This window comes from Cyanistes caeruleus, chromosome 37, assembly GCF_971803275.1.
Source record: "Cyanistes caeruleus chromosome 37, bCyaCae1.hap1.1, whole genome shotgun sequence".
Lineage (NCBI taxonomy): Eukaryota > Metazoa > Chordata > Aves > Passeriformes > Paridae > Cyanistes > Cyanistes caeruleus.
Genome location: NC_141738.1, coordinates 1383304 through 1408438, shown reverse-complemented (window position 1 = coordinate 1408438; position 25135 = coordinate 1383304). Strand labels below are relative to the sequence as shown.

The 25135-nt window shown below is 59.8% G+C and overlaps 1 protein-coding gene across 1 annotated transcript in view; it reads right to left on the bottom strand.

The window, feature by feature from the left end:
• Positions 1-25135, bottom strand: part of CHD3 (chromodomain helicase DNA binding protein 3) — a 106314-nt gene that overhangs the window by 15149 nt on the left and 66030 nt on the right. The window contains exons 22-34 of the mRNA XM_086871900.1: positions 23461-23585; positions 20747-20978; positions 19541-19707; positions 16867-17044; positions 14794-14859; positions 14027-14112; positions 12206-12339; positions 9975-10119; positions 7293-7455; positions 5643-5758; positions 4587-4722; positions 2278-2376; positions 1110-1205 (exon numbers count right to left, since the gene is read on the bottom strand). Coding sequence (XP_086728026.1) covers positions 1110-1205; positions 2278-2376; positions 4587-4722; positions 5643-5758; positions 7293-7455; positions 9975-10119; positions 12206-12339; positions 14027-14112; positions 14794-14859; positions 16867-17044; positions 19541-19707; positions 20747-20978; positions 23461-23585 — 1743 coding nt within the window. The remainder of the gene's footprint in view (positions 1-1109; positions 1206-2277; positions 2377-4586; positions 4723-5642; positions 5759-7292; positions 7456-9974; positions 10120-12205; positions 12340-14026; positions 14113-14793; positions 14860-16866; positions 17045-19540; positions 19708-20746; positions 20979-23460; positions 23586-25135) is intronic.

Genomic DNA, 25135 nt, shown 5'->3' with positions numbered 1-25135 from the left:
CCAGGTGTGACCCAGGTGTGACCCCAGGTGTGACCCCAGGTGTAACCAGGTGTGACACAGGTGTGACACAGGTGTGACCCGGGTATGACCCCAGGTGTGACCCCAGGTGTGACCCCAGGTGTGACCCGGGTGTGACCCGGGTATGACCCCAGGTGTGACCCAGGTGTGACCGGGTGTGACACAGGTGTGACACAGGTGTGACCCCAGGTGTGACTCCAAGTGTGACCCCAGGTGTGACCAGGTGTGACCCCAGGTGTGACACAGGTACCCCCAGGTGTGACACAGGTGTGACCCCAAGTGTGACCCCAAGTGTGACCCCAGGTGTGACCCCAAGTGTGACCCCAGGTGTAACCAGGTGTGACCCGGGTATGACCCCAGGTGTGACCCCAGGTGTGACCCAGGTGTGACCGGGTGTGACCCAGGTGTGCACAGGTGTGACCCCAGGTGTGACCCCAGGTGTGACCCTGGTGTGACCCCAGGTGTGACCCCAGGTGTGACCCCAGGTGTGACCCTGGTGTGACCCCAGGTGTGACCCCAGGTGTGACCCCAGGTGTGACCCCAGGTGTGACCCTGGTGTGACCCCAGGTGTGACACAGGTGTGACCCCAGGTGTGACCCCAGGTGTGACACAGGTGTGACCCCAGGTGTGACACAGGTGTGACCCCAGGTGTGACCCCAGGTGTGACCAGGTGTGACCCGGGTATGACCCCAGGTGTGACCCCGGTGTGAAACAGGTGTGACCAAGGTGTAACCGGGTGTGAGCCAGGTGTGACCCGGGTGTGTCCCAGGTGTCTCAGGTGTCCCCAGGTGTCCCCAGGTGTCCCCAGCTGTCCCAGGTGTGTCCCAGGTGTGTCCTAGGTATCCCCAGGTGTCCCCATGTGTGTCCCCATGTGTGTCCCCAGGTGTCCCCAGGTGTCCCAGGTGTGCCCAGGTGTGTCCCCAGGTGTCCCAGGTGTGCTCAGGTGTGTCCCCAGGTGTCCCCAGGTGTCCCAGGTGTCTCAGGTGTGTCCCCAGATGTGTCCCAGGTGTGTCCCAGGTGTCCCCAGGTGTGTCCCCAGCTGTCCCCAGCTGTCCCCAGGTGTCCCCAGGTGTCCCCAGGTGTGTCCCCACCTGTGAACCCGCCGTCGGCGATGTTGAACATGAACCGCGGTTTCTCGTCCCTGCGGCCGTTGGGCCTCGGCTCCGGGCGGGGCTCCCGGAGCTCCTCTGGGGGCGGGGCCAGGGGTGAGTGACAGGTGTGGGGGGAGGGGCCAGGGGTGAGTGACAGGTGTGGGGGGAGGGGCCAGGGGTGAGTGACAGGTGTGAGGGGAGGGGCCAGGGGTGAGTGACAGGTGTGGGGGGCAGGGCCAGGTGTGAGTGACAGGTGTGGGGGGAGGGGCCAGGGGTGAGTGACAGGTGTGAGGGGAGGGGCCAGGTGTGAGTGACAGATGTGGGGGGCGGGGCCAGGTGTGAATGACAGGTGTGGGGGCGGGGCCAGGTGTGAGTGACAGGTGTGGGGGGAGGGGCCAGGGGTGAGTGACATGGGGGGGAGGGGCCAGGTGTGAGTGAAAGGTGTGGGGGGAGGGGCCAGGGGTGAGTGACAGGTGTGAGGGGAGGGGCCAGGGGTGAGTGACAGGTGTGGGGGGAGCGGCCAGATGTGAGTGACAGGTGTGGGGGCGGGGCCAGGTGCGAGTGACAGGTGTGGGGGGAGGGGCCAGGGGTGAGTGACAGGTGTGGGGGGAGGGGCCAGGTGTGAGTGACAGGTGTGGGGGAGGGGCCCCCAACCCCCCAAGAACATCATCGGGGGTGGCTCAAGCCCCGCCCCCTCCGAACTAAATCACGCCCCTTCCTTTAAGCCCCACCCACACCGCATTAAGCCACACCCCAAGGCTTAATTACATCAAGCCACTCCCCCTTTTAATAAGCACCGCCCACTCTGGAACAAACCACGCCCCTTCCCTTAAGCCACGCCTCCTTTGGAGTTAGCACACGCCCACTTTGGGTGTAGCCACGCCCCTTCCCTTAAGCCACGCCCCCTCCTGGGTTAGTCCACACCCCTTCTAAAGCCACGCCTTCCCACGTGTAACCACGCCCCTTCCTTTAAGCCACGCCCCTCTGGGGGCCAAACCACATGCTTTAAGCCACGCCCCCTACGAATGTAACCACGCCCCCCTTAAGCCACGCCCCCTCTGGGGTTAAACCCCGCCCCACCTGTGTTAAACCATGCCCTTTCCATTAAAGTCCCGCCCCTTCCGGGTTAAACCACGCCCCCTTTTCCCCCAAGCCCCGCCCCCAGCACCTCTTTTGGGGTCGGGCTCCCCCGGGCGCTCCTTGGGCTCCTCCTCCGGGGTTTTCTCCTCCCCTTTCTCTGGCCCCGCCCCCTTCTCGGCCTCGGCACCTGTGGAATCGGGGACGTTTCCCGGGATTTGGGGAATTTCCCGGGATTTTGGGGAATTTCCCGGGATTTGGGGGAATTTCCCGGGATTTGGGGGATTTTCCCGGGATTTGGGGGATTTTCCCGGGATTTGGGGATTTTCCCGGGATTTGGGGGAATTTCCCGGGATTTTGGGGAATTTCCCGGGATTTGGGGGAATTTCCCGGGATTTGGGGGAATTTCCCGGGATTTGGGGGAATTTCCTGGGATTTGGGGGAATTTCCTGGGATTTGGGGAATTTCCCGGGATTTGGGGGAATTTCCCGGGATTTGGGGGACGTTTCCCGGGATTTGGGGAATTTCCCGGGATTTGGGATTTTCAGTATTTGGGATTTCCCGGGATTTGGGGGAATTTCCCGGGATTTGGGGAATTTCCCGGGATTTGGGGGAATTTCCCGGGATTTTGGGGATTTTCCCGGGATTTGGGGAATTTCCCGGGATTTGGGATTTTCAGTATTTGAAATTCCCAGGATTTGGGATTCCTGGGATTTAGGATTTTCAGTATTTGGGATTTCCTGGGATTTGGAATTCCTGGGATTTGGGATTCCCGGGATTTCAGATTCCCAGGATTTGGAATTCCCGGGATTCAGGAGTCCCAGGATTTCGTTTTTTTGGGGTTTCTGGGATTCCCAGGATTTGGAATTCCTGGGATTTGGGATTCCCGGGATTTGGGATTTCTGTGATTTTTGGGATTTGGAATTTCCCGGGATTTGGAATTCCCAGGTTTTGGGATTCCTGGGATTTGGGGTTTCTGGGATTCCCAGGATTTGGAATTCCCAAGATTTGGGATTTCCCAGGATTCAGGATTCCCAGGATTTGGGATTCCCTGGGATTTGGGATTCCCTGGATTCCCGGGATTCAGGATTCCCGGGATTTGGGATTCCCAGGATTTGGAATTCCCAGGATTTGGGATTTCATGGGATTTGGGATTTCTGGAATTCCCAGGATTCGGGATTCCCAGGATTCGGGATTCCCAGGATTTGGGATTTCTGGGATTCCCAGGATTCGGGATTCCCAGGATTTGGGATTTCATGGGATTTGGAATTCCCCGGATTCCCAGGATTCCCGGGATTTGGGATTCCCAGGATTCCCAGGATTCAGGATTCCCAGGATTCGGAATTCCCAAGATTTGGGATTTCCCAGGATTCAGGATTCCCAGGATTCGGGATTCCCAGGATTTGGGATTCCCAGGATTTGGGATTCCTGGGATTCCCAGGATTTGGGATTCCCAGGATTTGGGATTTCTGGGATTCCCAGGATTTGGGATTCCCAGGATTTGGGATTTCATGGGATTCGGGGTTTCTGGAATTCCCCGGATTTGGGATTTCCCAGGATTCGGGATTCCCAGGATTCAGGATTCCCAGGATTCGGGATTCCTGGGATTTGGGATTCCCCGGATTCCCAGGATTCGGAATTCCCGGGATTCGGGATTCCCCGGATTCCCAGGATTCCCGGGATTTGGGATTCCCGGGATTTGGGATTCCCAGGATTCGGGATTCCCAGGATTCCCAGGATTCCCGGGATTCGGGATTCCCCGGATTTGGGATTCCCCGGATTCCCGGGATTTGGGATTCCCCGGATTCGGGATCCCCGGGATTTGGGATCCCCGGGATTTGGGATTCCCAGGATTCCCGGGATTTGGGATTCCCAGGATTCCCAGGATTCAGGATTCCCAGGATTCCCGGGATTTGGGATTTCCTGGGATTTGGGATTCCCAGGATTTGGGATTCCCGGGATTTGGGGTTTCTGGGATTCCCAGGATTCCCAGGATTCCCGGGATTTGGGATTCCCAGGATTCCCGGGATTCAGGATTCCCAGGATTCCCAGGATTCCCGGGATTTGGGATTCCCAGGATTCGGGATTCCCGGGATTTGGGATTCCTGGGATTTGGGGTTTCTGGAATTCCCAGGATTCCCAGGATTCCCGGGATTCGGGATTCCCGGGATTCAGGATTCCCAGGATTCGGAATTCCCGGGATTCGGGATTCCCTGGATTCCCAGGATTCGGGATTCCCAGGATTCCCAGGATTCCCGGGATTTGGGATTCCCAGGATTCCTGGGATTTGGGGTTTCTGGAATTCCCAGGATTCCCAGGATTCCCGGGATTTGGGATTCCCCGGATTCCCAGGATTCGGAATTCCCGGGATTTGGGATTCCCCGGATTCCGGGCTCTCACCTGGCCGCTCCTCGCGGGCCGGGGCTCCTTCGGCCTCGGGCTCTCTGTGGCCGGGCCCCTCCTCCTCCTCCCCCTTCCGGGGCCCCTCGGCCTCGCTGCCATCGCCGGGGGACGGCGGCGCCTCGGGGACGGCGGCCTGGGGGACACGGGAGCGGGGTCACCCTCGGGGACACCTCGGGGACATCTTGGGGACACCAGGACACCCCTGGGGACACCTCGGGGACACCTCGGGGACACCAGGACGCCTCGGGGACACCTCGGGACACCTCGGGGACACCAGGACACCCCTGGGGACACCTCGGGGACACCTCGGGGACACCAGGACACCCTTGGGGACACCTTGGGGACACCTTGGGGACACCTTGGGGACACCAGGACACCCCTGGGGACACCTCGGGGACACCTCGGGGACACCTTGGGGACACCCCAACCCCAGGGTGACAATGGGGACAGGGTTGGGGACAGGGACAGGGTTGGGGACAGGGTCGGGGACAGGGTTGGGGACAGCTGGGGACAGTTGGGGACAGGTTTGGGGACAGCTGGGGACAGTTGGGGACAGGTTTGGGGACAGCTGGGGACAGTTGGGGACAGAGTTTGGGACAGGTTTGGGGACAGTTGGGGACAGTTGGGGACAGTTGGGGACAGGGTTGGGGACAGCTGGGGACAGCTGGGGACAGGGTTGGGGACAGCTGGGGACAGCTGGGGACAGTTGGGGACAGGGTTGGGGACAGCTGGGGACAGCTGGGGACAGGGTTGGGGACAGGGCTGGGGACAGGTTTGGGGACAGGGTTGGGGACAGGGTTGGGGACAGCTGGGGACAGGTTTGGGGACAGTTGGGGACAGCTGGGGACAGAGTTTGGGACAGGGTTGGGGACAGCTGGGGACAGCTGGGGACAGCTGGGGACTGTTGGGGACAGTTGGGGACAGCTGGGGACAGGGTTGGGGACAGTTGGGGACAGTTGGGGACAGTTGGGGACAGGTTTGGGGACAGGTTTGGGGACAGTTGGGGACAGCTGGGGACAGCTGGGGACAGTTGGGGACAGCGGTGTCACTCACGTCCGTCTCCATCTTGTCGGGCCCTTTGGGCGGCTCCTTCTCGTCCCGGCTGTCACCGTCGTCCCTGTCCGGGGGTGGCCCCGGCCCCTCCCCCCGCTCGCTGGGCACCGGCGTGGCTGGGGACAGGGACAGGGGACATTGGGGACATCATTGGGGACAGGGACAGGGGACATTGGGGACATCACCGGGGACATCATCGGGGACAGGGACAGGGGACATTGGGGACATCATTGGGGACAGGGACAGGGGACATTGGGGACATCATTGGGGACAGGGACAGGGGACATTGGGGACATCACCGGGGACATCATCGGGGACAGGGACAGGGGACATTGGGGACATCATTGGGGACAGGGACAGGGGACATTGGGGACATCATCGGGGACATCATTGGGGACATCATCGGGGACATTGGGGACATCATCGGGGACAGGGACAGGGGACATTGGGGACATCACCGGGGACATCATTGGGGACAGGGACAGGGGACATTGGGGACATCATTGGGGACAGGGACAGGGGACATTGGGGACATCACCGGGGACATCACCGAGGACATTGGGGACATCATTGGGGACATCATTGGGGACATCATTGGGGACATTGGGGACATCATTGGGGACAGGGACAGGGGACATTGGGGACATCATCAGGGACATTGGGGACATTGGGGGACATTGGGGACATTGGGGACACTGGGGGGACATTGGGGACATTGGGGACATCGGGGACATCGGGGACATTGGGGACATTGGGGGACATTGGGTACATTGGGGACATTGGGGGACGCGGGCACTCGGCTCTGGGCCCTGTGTCACCTCCCCTGTCCCTGTGTCACCTCCTTCATCCCAATCCCTGTCCCCTGTCCCCGTTCCCAGATGTCCCCAAGGTGTCCCCATGTCCCCCCAGCTGTCCCCAGGTGTCCCCATGTCCCCCCAGGTGTCCCCAAGTCCCCCCAGGTGTCCCCAGGTGTCCCCAGGTGTCCCCCATGTCCCCCCAGGTGTCCCCAGGTGTCCCCCAGGTGTCCCCAGGTGTCCCCAGGTGTCCCCAGGTGTCCCCCAGGTGTCCCCAGGTGTGTCCCCAGGTGTCCCCAGGTGTGTCCCCAGGTGTCCCCAGGTGTCCCCCATGTCCCCCCAGGTGTCCCCAGCTGTCCCCAAGTCCCCCCAGGTGTCCCCAGCTGTCCCCAGCTGTCCCCATGTCCCCCCAGCTGTCCCCAGGTGTCCCCAGGTGTCCCCAGGTGTCCCCAGGTGTCCCCCAGGTGTCCCCAGGTGTCCCCAGGTGTGTCCCCCAGGTGTCCCCATGTCCCCCCATGTCCCCCCAGGTGTCCCCATGTCCCCCCATGTTCCCCCATGTCCCCCCAGGTGTGTCCCAGGTGTCCCCAGGTGTGTCCCCCAGGTGTCCCCAAGTCCCCCCAGCTGTCCCCAGGTGTCCCCCCAGGTGTCCCCCAGGTGTCCCCAGGTGTCCCCAGGTGTGTCCCCCAGGTGTCCCCAAGTCCCCCCAGGTGTCCCCAGGTGTCCCCCAGGTGTCCCCATGTCCCCCCATGTCCCCCCAGGTGTCCCCAAGTCCCCCCATGTCCCCCCAGGTGTCCCCAGGTGTGTCCCCAAGTCCCCCCAGGTGTCCCCAGGTGTCCCCAGGTGTCCCCAGCCGTACCTGGCGTGGGGGGCTGGGGGCTGGGGGGGCCGCTCTGTTCGGGGCTGGGGGGTCCGGTCTTGGCGGGGGAGGAGGCGCGGGACGAGCGCTTGGAGTCGGCGCTGGGCTCCGGGGCCAGCTCGGGCAGGGACCAGCGCCCGTTGATGTGCTCGAACTCCTGCACCTGTCGGGGGTCACCCAGGGGTCAGGGGGACCCCAAAAACCCCAAAAAACCACCCCAAAAACCCCCAGAATCACCCCAAAATCACAGCCTGAAAAACAACCTCAAAAACCCCCAAAACCCCCAAAGAACAACCCAAAAAAACCCCAAAAAACCACCCCAAAATCCCCCAAAATCATCTCAAAAACCCCAAAACCACCCCAAAATCCACCAAAATCACCCCAAAATCCCCCAAAATCCCCCCCAGATCCCAGCTCGGGCAGGGACCAGCGCCCGTTGATGTGCTCCAACTCCTGCACCTGTCGGGGGTCACCCAGGGGTCAGGGGGACCCCAAAAACCCCAAAAAAACACCCCAAAAACCCCCAGAATCACCCCAAAATCACAGCCTGAAAATCACCCCAAAATCCCCCAAAATCACCCCAAAATCACCCCCCAAACCCCCCCAGATCCCAGCTCGGGCAGGGACCAGCGCCCGTTGATGTGCTCCAACTCCTGCACCTGTCGGGGGTCACCCAGGGGTCAGGGGGACCCCAAAAACCCCAAAAAACCACCCCAAAAACCCCCAAAATCACACCCCAAAAACATCCAAAATCACCCCAAAAATCACACCCCAAAAACCCAAAAATCACATCCCGAAAAACAACCCCAAAACCCCAAAAAAACATCCCAGAAACACCCAAAACCACCCCAAAATCCCCCAAAAACACCCAAAACCACCCCAAAATCTCCCAAAATCACCTCAAAAACACCCAAAACCAACCCAAAAACACCAAAATCACCCCAAAAACACCAAAATCACCCCAAAAAACCCCAAAATCCCCCAAAATCACCCCCCAAACCCCCCCCAGATCCCAGCTCGGGCAGGGACCAGCGCCCGTTGATGTGCTCCAACTCCTGCACCTGTCGGGGGTCACCCAGGGGTCAGGGGGACCCCAAAAACCCCAAAAAACCACCCCCAAAACCCCCAGAATCACCCCAAAATCACAGCCAGAAAAACAACCTCAAAAACCCCCCAAAACCCCCAAAGAACAACCCAAAAAACCCCAAAAACACCCCCAAAAAACACCCCCAAAACCCCAAAATCACACCCCAAAAACCCCCCAAAATCACCCCAAAAATCACACCCCAAAAACCCAAAAATCACATCCCGAAAAACAACCCCAAAACCCCAAAAAAACATCCCAAAACCAAGCCAAAACCAACTCAAAAACACCAAAATCACCCCAAAACCCCCCAAAAAACACCTCAAAAACCCCAAAATCACCCCAAAACCACCAAAATCACCCCAAAATCACAGCCTGAAAAACAACCTCAAAAACCCCCAAAACCCCCAAAGAACAACCCAAAAACCCCCCAAAACCACTCAAAATCACCCCAAAATCACACCCCAAAAACCCCAAAAAACCACCCCAAAAACCCCAAAATCACACCCCAAAATCACCCCCCAAAAAACCCCAAAACCACACCCCAAAAAACAACCCCAAAAAACCCCCAAAATGACCCCGGGTGTGTCCCTGGGTGTCCCCAGGTGTTCCTGGGTGTGTCCAGGTGTGTCTGGGTGTGTCCAGGTGCGTCTGGGTGTGTCCCCAGGTGTCCCCAGGTGTATCCAGGTGTCCCAGGTGTGTCCCCAGGTGTCCCAGGTGTGTCCCCAGGTGTTCTCATGTGTGCCCAGCTGTCCCCAGGTGTCCCCATGTGTCCCCCCAGGTGTCCCCAGGTGTGCCCAGGTGGGTCCGGGTGTGTCCCCAGGTGTCCCCAGGTGTCCCCAGGTGTGTCCCAGGTGTGTCCCCAGGTGTCCCCAGGTGTGTCCCCAGGTGTCCCCAGGTGTCCCAGGTACCTTTTTCTTGACGAGGGACATGACCCCGATGCGGGTCAGCACCTGTTGCCGTGAGAGCCCCTCCCTGGGGACGCCGTCCCCGTGTCCCCACGCCCCCCCAGGTGTCCCCAGGTGTCCCCGTGTGTGTCCCCAGGTGTCCCCAGGTGTCCCCAGGTGTCCCCAGGTGTCCCAGGTACCTTTTTCTTGACGAGGGACATGACCCCGATGCGGGTCAGCACCTGTTGCCGTGACAGCCCCTCCCTGGGGACGCCGTCCCCGTGTCCCCATGTCCCCAGGTGTGTCCCCAGGTGTCCCCAGGTGTGTCCCCAGGTGTCCCCAGGTGTCCCCAGGTGTCCCCAGGTACCTTTTTCTTGACGAGGGACATGACCCCGATGCGGGTCAGCACCTGTTGCCGTGACAGCCCCTCCCTGGGGACGCCGTCCCCGTGTCCCCATGTCCCCGTGTGTGTCCCCAGGTGTCCCCAGGTGTGTCCCCAGGTGTCCCCAGGTGTCCCCAGGTGTCCCCAGGTGTCCCAGGTACCTTTTTCTTGACGAGGGACATGACCCCGATGCGGGTCAGCACCTGTTGCCGTGACAGCCCCTCCCTGGGGACGCCGTCCCCGTGTCCCCATGTCCCCGTGTGTGTCCCCAGGTGTCCCCAGGTGTGTCCCCGTGTGTGTCCCCAGGTGTCCCAGGTGTCCCCAGGTACCTTTTTCTTGACGAGGGACATGACCCCGATGCGGGTCAGCACCTGTTGCCGTGACAGCCCCTCCCTGGGGACGCCGTCCGCGAAGGTCTCGGAGCCGTCGGCGCCCGGCTCGCACAGGTGACGCATGAACAGGGACACGTAGGCCCTGGGGACAGCGCTCAGCGCCACCGACGGGGACACCGCGTCCCCAGGCCGGCGTGTCCCCTTGTCCCCAGTGTCCCCAGGGTCCTCTGACCCCCAGGGATCCTGTCCCCAGTGTCCCCAATGTCCCCTGACCCCATGGATCCTGTCCCCAGTGTCCCCAGGGTCCTCTGACCCCCAGGGATCCTGTCCCCAGTGTCCCCAGGGTCCCCTGACCCCCATGTCCCAGTGTCCCCATGGATCCTGTCCCCAATCCCCCCAATGTCCCCAATGTCCCCTGACCCCAATGTCCCCTGTCCCCAGTGTCCCCAGGGTCCTCTGACCCCCAGGGATCCTGACCCCGATGTCCCCAATGTCCCCAATGTCCCCCCAATGTCCCCAATGTCCCCTGACCCCTGACCCCATGGATCCTGTCCCCAGTGTCCCCAATGTCCCCTGACCCCGATGTCCCTTGTCCCCAGGGTCCCCTGACCCCCAATAAATCCTGTCCCCAATGTCCCCAATGTCCCCAATGTCCCCCATGTCCCCAGTGTCCCCAATGTCCCCAATGTCCCCAATGTCCCCAATGATGTCCCCAATGTCCCCAATGATGTCCCCAATGTCCCCAATGTCCCCGATGTCCCCAATCCCCCAATGTCCCCAATGTCCCCAATGTCCCCAATCCCCCCAATGTCCCCAATGTCCCCAATGTCCCCTCAATGTCCCCAATGTCCCCAATGTCCCCCCAATGTCCCCAATCCCCCCCAATGTCCCCCCAATGTCCCCAATGTCCCCCCAATGTCCCCCCAATGTCCCCAATGTCCCCAATGTCCCCTCTGTCCCCTCTGTCCCCGCTGTCCCCGTGCCATCAGTCCGTCCCCTCGTCACGGCGCCGCTGTGGCTGTGCCGGCCCCGTTGGGGACGCGCCACCGCTCCGGCGCTGTCCCCGAGCCAGGCCCGGCCCCCCGAGGGGACACTGGGGACATCGGGGGTGGCTTTGTGTCGGCCTGAGGGGGACACGGCCTCGTCCGCTCCCCAGGAACGCCGACGGGAACGGAGCTCGGCTGAGTAAGGGCTCATCACACGGCATTGGGGACATTGGGGACATCGGGGACATTGGGGACATTGGGGACATTGGGGACAGTGGGGACATCGGGGACATCGGGGACATTGGGGGGACATTGGGGGCATTGGGGACATTGGGGACATTGGGGACATTGGGGACATTGGGGGGATTGGGGACATTGGGGACATTGGGGACATTGGGGACATTGGGGACATTGGGGACATGGAGACATTGGGGACATTGGGGACATTGGGGACATTGGGGACATTGGGGACATTGGGGGATTGGGGACATTGGGGACATTGGGGACATTGGGGACATTGGGGACATGGAGACATTGGGGACATTGGGGACATTGGGGACATCGGGGACATTGGGGACATTGGGGGGACATTGGGGACATTGGGGACATTTGGGGACATTGGGGACATTCGGGACACAGAGGACATGGGGACATGTCCCTAGCCTGCCACCACGTGTCCCTGGTGCCACCACCCCTCCTGCTATCCCCAGGTGTGTCCCAGGTGTGTCCCCAGTGACCCCAAGTGTCCCCAGATGTCCCCAGGTGTCCCCAGCTGTCCCCAGGTGTGTCCCCAGCTGTCCCAGGTGTCCCTAAGTGTCCCAGGTGTCCCCAGGTGTGTCCCCAGGTGTCCCCAGGTGTGTCCCCAGCTGTCCCCAGGTGTCCCAGGTGTGTCCCCAGCTGTCCCCAGGTGTGTCCCCAGGTGTCCCAGCTGTCCCAGGTGTGTCCCCAGCTGTCCCCAGGTGTCCCAGGTGTGTCCCAGGTGTGTCCCCAGGTGTCCCCAGGTGTCCCAGGTGTGTCCCCAGGTGTGTCCCCAGCTGTCCCAGCTGTCCCAGGTGTGTCCCCAGGTGTGTCCCCAGGTGTCCCCAGCTGTCCCCAGGTGTCCCCAGGTGTCCCCAGGTGTCCCAGGTGTGTCCCCAGCTGTCCCCAGCTGTCCCCAGCTGTCCCCAGGTGTCCCCAGCTGTCCCAGGTGTGTCCCCAGGTGTGTCCCCAGGTGTCCCCAGCTGTCCCCAGTGTGTCACCTACTTGAACTCCTTCTCGCTCTTGCCCCGCAGGTCCCTCACGAGCCACTGGGAGGTGAAGGCGTCCTGGGGGGGCATCCCCCAGCGCATGACGGCGTTGAGGAAAGCCTTGCGCTGCCGCGTGTTGAACCCCAGCACCTGAGGGGACAGCGGGGACATCAGCGGAGACAGCGGGGGGACATCGGGGACATTGGGGACAGCAGCGGGGACATCAGCAGGGACAGCAGCGGGGACATCGGGGACATTGGGGACATCATCGGGGACATTGGGGACATTGGGGACATCATCGGGGACATTGGGGACATTGGGGACATCAGCGGGGACAGCGGGGACATCAGGGACATTGGGGACATTGGGGACATCAGCGGGGACATCAGCAGGGACAGCGGGGGGACATTGGGGACATTGGGGGACATTGGGGACATTGGGGACATTGGGGGGACATTGGGGACATCAGCGGGGACATCAGCGGGGACACTGGGGACATTGGGGGGACATCGGGGACAGCGGGGACATCAGCGGGGACATCAGCGGGGACAGCGGGGGGACATTGGGGACATCATCGGGGACATCATCGGGGACATTGGGGACATCATCAGGGACAGCGGGGACATCATCAGGGACATCAGCGGGGACATCAGCGGGGACATTGGGGACATCATCGACATTGGGGGGATTGGGGACATTGGGGACATTGGGGACATTGGGGGGACATTGGGGGACATTGGGGACATCAGGGACATTGGGGACAGCGGGGACAGCGGGGACATCGGGGGGATTGGGGACATCAGGGACATTGGGGGGACATTGGGGACATTGGGGACATTGGGGACATTGGGGACATTGGGGACATTGGGGACATTGGGGGGATTGGGGACATTGGGGACATTGGGGACATTGGGGACATTGGGGGGCATTGGGGACATTGGGGACATTGGGGACATTGGGGACATTGGGGACATTGGGGGGATTGGGGACATTGGGGGGACATTGGGGACATTGGGGACATTGGGGGGACATTGGGGGGACATTGGGGGAACATTGGGGACATTGGGGGGTCTCAGGTGTCCGAGCACCCCCTGAGCTCCTCCTGGAGGTGACCCGGGTGACCTTGGGGTGTCCCCAAACCCCCAGAGATGTCCCCAGACCCCCAGACATTGTCCCCAACCCCTGTCACCGTCCCCATCCCCTGTCCCTGTCCCCTGACATTGTCCCCAACCCCTGTCACCGTCCCTGTCCCCAGACCCCCTGTCCCCTGTCCCCTGTCACTGTCCCCCGTCCCTGTCCCCGTCCCTGTCCCCTGTCCCCATCCCTGTCCCCATCCCCGTCCCTGTCCCCATCCCTGTCCCCTGTCCCCAGACATTGTCCCTGTCCCCTGTCCCTGTCCCCATCCCTGTCCCCTGTCCCCTGTCCCCATCCCCGTCCCTGTCCCTGTCCCCTGTCATTGTCCCCTGTCCCCGTCCCTGTCCCCTGTCCCCTGTCCCCAGACATTGTCACCATCCCCCGTCCCTGTCCCCCGTCCCTGTCCCCCGTCCCTGTCCCCTGTCCCTGTCCCCTGTCCCTGTCCCCTGTCCCCAGACATTGTCACCATCCCCCGTCCCTGTCCCCTGTCCCTGTCCCCTGTCCCTGTCCCCTGTCCCCAGACATTGTCCCCTGTCCCCATCCCTGTCCCCATCCCTGTCCCCTGTCCCCTGTCATTGTCCCTGTCCCCTGTCCCTGTCCCCTGTCCCCTGTCCCCAGACATTGTCCCCTGTCCCTGTCCCTGTCCCCTGTCCCTGTCCCCTGTCCCCAGACATTGTCCCTGTCCCTGTCCCTGTCCCCTCACCTCGATGTTGCCGCCCACCCGGGCCAGCAGTGGGGGGAGGGGTTTGTCCTTCTCGTTCCGCAGCTGCCGCTTGGACTGACGCCGGCCTGGGGGAGGGGAGGGCTCAGCCACCCCCCCTGGGGACAGCCTGATCCCCCCTGGGGACATCAACCCCCCCCGGGGACAGCCACCCCCCCTGGGGACACCCTTGGGGACAGCGACCCCCCCTGGGGACTGCGACCCCCCCTGGGGACACCCTGACCCCCCCTGGGGACAGCGACCCCCCCTGGGGACACCCTGCCCCCCCCTGGGGACACCCTGACCCCCCCTGGGGACAGCGACCCCCCCTGGGGACACCATGACCCCCCCTGGGGACAGCGACCCCCCCTGGGGACAGCCTGACCCCCCCTGGGGACACCCTTGGGGACAGCGACCCCCCCTGGGGACACCCTGACCCCCCCTGGGGACACCCTTGGGGACATCAACCCCCCCTGGGGACACCCTTGGGGACATCAACCCCCCCTGGGGACAGTGACCCCCCCTTGGGGACATCAACCCCCCCTGGGGACACCCTTGGGGACATCGACCCCCCCTAGGGACACCCTGACCCTCCCTTGGGGACATCAATCCCCACTTGGGGACACCCTGACCCCCCCCCGGGACACCCCTGGGGACATCGACCCCCCCCCCTGGGGACACCCTGACCCCCCCCCTGGGGACACCCTGACCCCCCCTTGGGGACACAGGTGACACCCAGGTGACACCCAGGTGACACCGGTGCCGCTCACCCTCCGGCCGCTCGTCGAAGTCCTCGTCCTCCTCCTCGGAGCCCACCGAGTACTCGGACTGGTTATCTGGGGACACCCCAGTGTCACCCCAGTATGGCCCAGTGTCACCCCAGTGTCACCCCAGTATGGCCCAGTGTCACCCCAGTGTCACCCCAGTGTCACCCCAGTATGGCCCAGTTCATCCCAGTATGGCCCAGTTCATCCCAGTGTGTCCCAGTGTCACCCCAGTGTCACCCCGGTGTGTCCCAGTGTCACCCCAGTATGGCCCAGTGTCACCCCAGTATGGCCCAGTCCATCCCAGTTCATCCCAGTGTCACCCCAGTGTCACCCCAGTGTCACCCCAGTATGGCCCAGTGTCACCCCAGTGTCACCCCAGACTGGTTATCTGGGGACACCCCAGTGTCACCCAGTGTCACCCCAGTATGGCCCAGTGTCACCCCAGTGTCACCCCAGTGTCACCCCAGTATGGCCCAGTTCATCCCAGTATGGCCCAGTTCATCCCAGTGTGTCCCAGTGTCACCCCAGTGTCACCCAGTGTCACCCCAGTGTCACCCCAGTGTCACCCCAGACTGGTTATCTGGGGACACCCCAGTGTCACCCAGTGTCACCCCAGTGTCACCCCAGTGTCACCCCAGTATGGCCCAGTGTCACCCCAGTGTCACCCCAGTATGGCCCAGTCCATCCCAGTTCATCCCAGTATGTCCCAGTGTCACCCCAGTGCCACCCCGGTGTCACCCCAGTGTCACCCCAGACTGGTTATCTGGGGACACCCCAGTGTCACCCAGTGTCACCCCAGTGTCACCCCAGTATGGCCCAGTTCATCTCAGTGCCATCCCAGTGTCACCCCAGTGTCACCCCAGTATGGCCCAGTGTCACCCCAGTATGGCCCAGTTCATCCCAGTGTGTCCCAGTGTCACCCTGGTGTGTCCCAGTGTCACCCCAGTGTCACCCCAGACTGGTTATCTGGGGACACCCCAGTCCATCCCAGTCCATCCCAGTCCCTCCCAGTCCCTCCCAGTCCCTCCCAGTCCCTCCCAGTCCATCCCAGTCCATCCCAGTCCATCCCAGTCCGTCCCAGTCCATCCCAATCCCCTCCCAGTCCATCCCAGTCCATCCCAGTCCATCCCAGTCCATCCCAGTCCATCCCAGTCCATCCCAGTCCATCCCAGTCCATCCCAGTCCATCCCAGTCCATCCCAGTCCATCCCAGTCCATCCCAGTCCATCCCTGTCCATCCCAGTCCATCCCAGTGCCCACCTTGGTCCTCCTGGGCGGCGTCGTTGTAGTTGACCTGTTTGTCCCAGTCCATCCCAGTCCATCCCAGTCCGTCCCAGTGTCACCCCAGTTCATCCCAGTCCATCCCAGTCCATCCCAGTGCCCTCCCAGTGTCACCCCAGTCCATCCCAGTCCCTCCCAGTCCGTCCCAGTCCCTCCCAGTGCCCACCTTGGTCCTCCTGGGCGGCGTCGTTGTAGTTGACCTGTTTGTCCCAGTGTGTCCCAGTCCATCCCAGTCCCTCCCAGTCCATCCCAGTCCATCCCAGTCCATCCCAGTGTCACCCCAGTCCATCCCAGTCCATCCCAGTCCGTCCCAGTGTCACCCCAGTTCATCCCAGTCCATCCCAGTCCATCCCAGTGCCCTCCCAGTGTCATCCCAGTCCATCCCAGTCCATTCCCAGTCCATCCCAGTCCCTCCCAGTGCCCACCTTGGTCCTCCTGGGCGGCGTCGTTGTAGTTGACCTGTTTGCGGACGCGCTTGCCCTTGCCCAGGTTCCTGGCCAGGTCCTCTCAGTCCCATCCCAGTGTCACCCCAGTGTGTCCCAGTCCATCCCAGTCTGTCCCAGTCCATCCCAGTGTCACCCCAGTCCATCCCAGTCCCTCCCAGTCCATCCCAGTCCCTCCCAGTGCCCACCTTGGTCCTCCTGGGCGGCGTCGTTGTAGTTGACCTGTTTGCGGACGCGCTTGCCCTTGCCCAGGTTCCTGGCCAGGTCCTCTCAGTCCCATCCCAGTGTCACCCCAGTGTGTCCCAGTCCATCCCAGTCCCTCCCAGTCCATCCCAGTCCCTCCCAGTGCCCACCTTGGTCCTCCTGGGCGGCGTCGTTGTAGTTGACCTGTTTGCGGACGCGCTTGCCCTTGCCCAGGTTCCTGGCCAGGTCCTCCTGCTGCTGCTCGTAGTGGTGCCGCAGGAGCTTCTCCCAATAGTCGGGGTCCACGTTCTCCTCCTGCTTGATGATCTCGCGCTCGATCTCCTCGATCTGCGGGACAGCCGGGGGACACCGGAAGGTCACCCAGGGGTCAGCCAGGGGTCACTCTGGGGTCACTCAGGGGTCAGCCAGGGGCTGGGGTCAATGCGGGGTATGGTGACCCCAGTGCTGGTGTTCCTGTGGTTGTTGTCTCCATTATCGTCATCATCATCTCCATCATCATTGTCTCCATCATCATCTAATGTTATCCTCATCATCATCTCCATCATCATCATCATCATCATCTCCATCATCATCATCTCCATCATCATCATCTCCATCATCTCCATCATCATCATCATCATCATCATCTCCATCATCATCATCTCCATCATCATCATCTCCATCATCATTGTCTCCATCATCATCTATGCTATCCTCATCATCATCTCCATCATCATCATCATCTCCATCATCATCATCATCATCTCCATCATCACCATCTCCATCATCATCATCATCATCTCCATCATCACCATCTCCATCATCACCATCTCCATCATCATCATCTCCATCATCTCCATCATCATCATCATCTCCATCATCTCCATCATCATCATCATCATTGTCATCATCATCATCATCATCTCCATCATTATCATCTCCATCATCTCCATCATCATCATCATCATTGTCATCATCATCATCATCATCTCCATCATCATCATCTCCATCATCATCACCATCTCCATCATCACCATCTCCATCATCATCATCTCCATCATCATCATCTCCATCATCATCGTCTCCATCATCATCTATGCTATCCTCATCATCATCTCCATCATCATCATCTCCATCATCATCATCTCCATCATCTCCATCATCATCTCCATCATTTATCTCCATCGTCATCACCATCTTCATCCTAATTGTCATCTCTACCATCATCATCATCATCGTTGTCATCATTATCATCATCTCCATCATCATCATCTCCATCATCATCTCCATCATCATCATCATCATCATCTCCATCATCATCTACGCTACCCTCATCATCATCATCCTCATCTCCATCGTCATCATCGTCATCACCACCATCATCATCCATCATCATCATCATCTCCATCATCATCATCATCATCACCATCGTCATCGTCATCATCATCATCTCCATCATCATCATCATCTCCATCATCATCATCACCATTGTCATCATCATTGTCGTCATCATCATCATCATCTCCATCATCATCATCATCATCTCCATCATCATCTACGCTATCCTCATCATCATCATCCTCATCTCCATCGTCATCATCATCGTCATCACCACCATCATCATCATCCATCATCATCATCATCTCCATCATCATCATCATCATTGTCATCATCATTGTCGTCATCATCATCATCATCTCCATCGTCATCATCATCATCTCCACCATCCCCATCTTCACCACCATCTTCATCTCCACTGTCTCATCACCTCCATCATCATCATCTCCACCACCATCATCTTCATCACCATCATCATCTGCACTGTCCCACCATCTCCACCATCATCATCATCACCATCATCATCTCCACTGTCCATCTCCACCACCACCATCATCTTCACCATCCCCACCTTCACCATCATCTTCATTTCCACTGTCCCATCATCTCCATCCTCATCATCATCTCCACTCTCCCATCATCTCCACCACCATCGTCATCTTCACCATCATCACCATCATCATCGTCTCCATTGTCCCATTACCTCCATCCTCATCATCTCCACCACCACCTTCACCATCACCATCATCTCCACTGTCCCATGATCTCCACCACCATCATCATCATCATCATCTCCACCATCATCATTATCTTCATCATCATCATCTTCATCTCCACTGTCCCACCACCCCCATCCTCATCATCTCCACCACCACCTTCACCATCATCATCATCTCCACTGTCCCATGATCTCCACCACCATCATCATCATCTCCACCACCATCGTCATCTTCACCATCATCACCATCATCATCATCTCCACTGTCCCATCATCCCCATCATCATCATCTCCACCACCACCTTCACCATCATCATCATCTCCACTGTCCCATGATCTCCACCACCACCATCATCATCATCATCTCCACCATCATCATTATCTTCACCATCATCACCATCATCATCTCCATTGTCCCACCACCCCCATCCTCATCATCTCCACCATCCCCACCTTCACCATCATCTCCACTGTCCCATGATGTCCACCACCACCATCATCATCATCATCATCATCATCATCTCCACCATCATCATTATCTTCACCATCATCATCATCATCATCATCATCTTCATCTCCACTGTCCCACCACCCCCATCCTCATCATCTCCACCATCCCCACCTTCACCATCACCATCATCATCTCCACTGTCCCACCACCCCATCCTCATCATCTCCACCACCACCTTCACCATCACCATCATCACCTCCACTGTCCCACCACCCCCACCATCTCCACCCTCCCGACACCTCGTGCTCTCCGGCCCAGCCCGGTGTCCCCGGCACACCTTGTCCTCCTCCCTGACGACGTACTGGGCCACCTTGAAGGAGCTCAGGTACTCGTTCATGTTCTGCACGTCGGCGTCGTCGGTGGCGTCCTGGTTCCGGTCCAGCAGCCGCGCGATGGCCTCGTTGTCGTAGTGGATGACGCTGCTGTCCTCCTCCTTGTTGTCCCCTGCGCGGACGCGCCGCGTCACCCGGGAGGACCCAGGAGGACCCAGGAGGACCCAGGAGGACCCAGGAGGACACAGGAGGACACAGGAGAACACAGGAGAAACCAGGAGGACCCAGGAGAACACAGGAGGACACAGGAGAACCCAGGAGAACACAGGAGGACACAGGAGGACACAGGAGGACACAGGAGAAACCAGGAGAACCCAGGAGAACCCAGGAAAAACCCAGAAGAACCCAGAAGAACCCATAAAAACCCATCAGAACCCATCAGAACCCGTCAGAACCCAGAAGAACCCACCAGAACCCACCAGAACCAATCAGAACCCAGGAGAACCCAGGAGAACCCAGGAAGAACCCATCAGAACCCATCAGAACCCAGGAAGAACCCATCAGAACCCATCAGAACCCATCAGAACCCAGGAGAACCCACCAGAACCAATCAGAACCCAGAAGAACCCAGGAGAGCCCAGAAGAACCCAGGAGAACCCAGAAGAACCCAGGGAGAACCCAGAAGAACCCAGGAGAGCCCAGAAGAGCCCATCAGAACCCAGAAGAACCCAGAAGAACCCAGGAAGAACCCAGAAGAACCCAGGAGAACCCAGGAGAGCCCAGAAGAACCCATCAGAACCAATCAGAACCCAGGAGAACCCACCAGAACCAATCAGAACCCAGAAGAACCCAGGAGAGCCCAGAAGAACCCAGGGAGAACCCAGAAGAACCCAGGAGAGCCCATCAGAACCCACCAGAACCCATCAGAACCCAGAAGAACCCAGGAGAACCCAGGAAGAACCCAGAAGAACCCAGGAAGAACCCAGAAGAACCCAGAAGAACCCAGAAGAACCCATCAGAACCCAGAAGAACCCAGGAAGAACCCAGAAGAACCCATCAGAACCCATCAGAACCCAGAAGAACCCAGGAGAGCCCAGAAGAACCCAGGAGAGCCCATCAGAACCCATCAGAACCCACCAGAACCCAGGAAGAACCCATCAGAACCCCACCCCACCCCACCCCACCCCACCCCACCCCACGCTGGAGCTGACCCTCGTTCTCGTCCTTGAAGAGCTCCTCGGTGCCGAACTTGAGGATGTCGTCCAGCTCCTGCTTGGACATGGAGCCGGCCTTGGAGCCCAGCCCCGGGCGCACCACCAGGTGCGTCAGCATCATCTTGCGCTTGGCCACCTGCGTGATCCTCTCCTCCACCGACGCCCGCGTCACGAAGCGGTAAATCATCACCTTGTTGGCCTGGCCGATGCGGTGGGCGCGGCTGAAGGCCTGCGGGGACGGGGACATGCTGGGGACACCTCAGGGACATCTCAGGGACGTGAGGAACATCTCAGGGGCATGAGGAACACCTCGGGGACATCTCAGGGACATGAGGAACATCTCAGGGACATCTCAGGGACGTGAGGAACATCTCAGGAACATCTCAGGGATGTGAGGAACATCACAGGGACATGAGGAACACCTCAGGAACACCTCAGGAACATCTCAGGGACATGAGGAACATCTCAGGGACATTTCAGGGACATGAGGAACATCTCAGGGACATCTCAGGGACACCTCAGGGACATCTCAGGGACATGAGGAACACCTCAGAGACAGGAGGAACACCTCAGGAACACCTCAGAGACAGGAGGAACATCTCAGGAACATCTCAGGAACATCTCAGGGACATCTCAGGGACAGGAGGAACATCTCAGGGACATGAGGAACACCTCGGGGACATCTCAGGGACATGAGGAACATCTCAGGGACATGAGGAACGCCTCAGGAACATCTCAGGGACGTGAGGAACATCTCAGGGACACGGGGGACACCTCGGGGACACCTCAGGAACATCTCAAGAACGTGAGGAACACCTCGGGGACATCTCAGGAACACCTCAGGGACATCTCAGGGACATGAGGAACACCTCGGGGACATCTCAGGAACATGAGGAACACCTCGGGGACATCTCAGGGACATGCTGGGGACACCTCAGGGACATCTCAGGGATGTGAGGAACATCTCAGGGACGTGAGGAACACCTCGGGGACATCTCAGGGACACCTCAGGGACATCTCAGGGACATGAGGAACACCTCAGGGACGTGAGGAACATCTCAGGGACATCTCAGGGACATGAGGAACACCTCGGGGACATCTCAGGAACATGAGGAACACCTCGGGGACATCTCAGGGACATGCTGGGGACACCTCAGGGACATCTCAGGGACGTGAGGAACATCTCAGGGGCATGAGGAACACCTCGGGGACATCTCAGGGACACCTCAGGGACATCTCAGGGACGTGAGGAACATCTCAGGGACATGAGGAACATCTCAGGGACATGAGGGACACCTCAGGAACATCTCAGGGACAGGAGGAACATCTCAGAGACAGGAGGAACATCTCAGGGACATGGGGGACACCTCAGGAACATCTCAGGGACATGAGGAACATCTCAGGGGCATGAGGAACACCTCAGGAACATCTCAGGGACAGGAGGAACATCTCAGAGACAGGAGGAACATCTCAGGGACATGGGGGACACCTCAGGAACATCTCAGGGACATGAGGAACATCTCAGGGACATCTCAGGGACATGAGGAACATCTCAGGGACATTTCAGGGACATGAGGAACATCTCAGGGACATGGGGGACACCTCGGGGACACCTCAGGAACATCTCAAGAACATGAGGAACACCTCGGGGACATCTCAGGGACACCTCAGGGACATCTCAGGGATGTGAGGAACACCTCAGGAACATGAGGAACATCCCAGGGACAGGAGGAACATCTCGGGGACATGGGGGACACCTCGGGGACATCTCAGGGACACCTCAGGGACACCTCAGGAACATGAGGAACATCCCAGGGACACCTCGGGGACATCTCAGGGACACCTCAGGGACTTGGCAAGAAGGGGAGACAGGGAGCTGGGGAGGGTGACACCGGCCAGGTGACACTGACCATGTGACCCTGACCATGTGACAATGACCATGTGACACTGACCAGGTGACACTGACCAGGTGACACTGACCAGGTGACACAGACCATGTAACCCTGACCAGGTGACCCTGACCATGTGACACTGACCAGGTGACACTGACCAGGTGACAATGACCGGGTGACCCTGACCGGGTGACCCTGACCGGGTGACAATGACGGGGTGACACTGACGGGGTGACAGTGTCTGGGTGACAGTGTCCGGGTGACACTGACCGGGTGACAGTGTCCGGGTGACAGTGTCCGGGTGACCCTGACCGGGTGACAGTGTCCGGGTGACACTGACGGGGTGACAATGACCGGGTGACAATGTCCGGGTGACCCTGACGGGGTGACACTGACGGGGTGACCCTGACCGGGTGACAGTGTCCGGGTGACCTTGACCAGGTGACACTGACCAGGTGACACTGTCCGGGTGACACTGACCAGGTGACACTGACAGGGTGACAGTGTCCGGGTGACAGTGTCTGGGTGACACTGACGGGGTGACACTGACGGGGTGACACTGACTGGGTGACACTGACCGGGTGACAGTGTCCGGGTGACAGTGTCCGGGTGACACTGACCAGGTGACACTGACGGGGTGACAGTGTCCGGGTGACAGTGTCCGGGTGACAGTGTCCGGGTGACCCTGACCGGGTGACAGTGTCCGGGTGACACTGTCCGGGTGACACTGACTGGGTGACACTGTCCGGGTGACACTGACGGGGTGACACTGACCGGGTGACAGTGTCCGGGTGACAGTGTCCGGGTGACAATGCCCACCTGGATGTCGTTGTGGGGGTTCCAGTCCGAGTCGAAGATCACCACCGTGTCGGCTGTTGCCAGGTTGATGCCGAGGCCCCCGGCCCGCGTCGACAACAGGAAACAGAACTGCTGCGCCCCCGGCGCTGCCCCCCCGGCGTCAGCGACCCCGAAAACACCCGAAAACACCCGAAAACACCCCAAAAACACCCCGAAACACCCGAAAATACCCCAGAAACACCCCAAAACTAACCCCAAACACACCCGCACTGCTGCGCCCCCGGCGCTGCCCCCCCGGCGTCAGCGACCCCGAAAACACCCGAAAACACCCGAAAACACCCGAAAACACCCCAAAATACCCCAAAATACCCCAAAACACCCCGAAAACACCCCAAAACTAACCCCAAACACACCCACACTGCTGCGCCCCCGGCGCTGCCCCCCCGGCGTCAGCGACCCCGAAAACACCCGAAAACACCCGAAAACACCCGAAAACACCCCAAAATACCCCAAAATACCCCAAAACACCCCGAAAACACCCCAAAACTAACCCCAAACACACCCGCACTGCTGCGCCCCCGGCGCTGCCCCCCCGGCGTCAGCGACCCCGAAAACACCCGAAAACACCCGAAAACACCCGAAAACACCCGAAAATACCCCAAAAACACCCCGAAACACCCCAAAACTAACCCCAAACACACCCGCACTGCTGCGCCCCCGGCGCTGCCCCCCCGGCGTCAGCGACCCCGAAAACACCCGAAAACACCCCAAAAACACCCGAAAACACCCGAAAATACCCCGAAAACACCCCAAAACACCCGAAAATACCCCAAAAACACCCCGAAAACACCCCAAAACTAACCCCAAACACACCCGCACTGCTGCGCCCCCGGCGCTGCCCCCCCGGCGTCAGCGACCCCGAAAACACCCGAAAACACCCCAAAAACACCCGAAAACACCCGAAAACACCCCAAAAACACCCCGAAAACACCCGAAAACACCCGAAAACACCCCAAAAACACCCCAAAAACAACACAAAACTAACCCCAAACACACCCGCACTGCTGCGCCCCCGGCGCTGCCCCCCCGGCATCAGCGACCCCGAAAACACCCGAAAACACCCCGAAACACCCGAAAATACCCCAAAAACACCCCAAAAACACCCCGAAACACCCCAAAACTAACCCCAAACACACCCGCACTGCTGCGCCCCCGGCGCTGCCCCCCCGGCGTCAGCGACCCCGAAAACACCCGAAAACACCCCAAAAACACCCGAAAACACCCGAAAACACCCCAAAAACACCCCGAAAACACCCGAAAATACCCCAAAAACACCCCAAAACCACCCCAAAACTAACCCCAAACACACCCGCACTGCTGCGCCCCCGGCGCTGCCCCCCCGGCATCAGCGACCCCGAAAACACCCGAAAACACCCGAAAACACCCGAAAACACCCGAAAATACCCCAAAAACACCCCAAAACACCCCGAAACACCCGAAAATACCCCAAAAACACCCCAAAAACACCCCAAAACACCCCAAAAACACCCAGAAACACCCGAAAATACCCCAAAAACACCCCAGAAACACCCCAAAACTAACCCCAAACACACCCGCACTGCTGCGCCCCCGGCGCTGCCCCCCCGGCGTCAGCGACCCCGAAAACACCCAAAAACACCCGAAAACACCCGAAAAC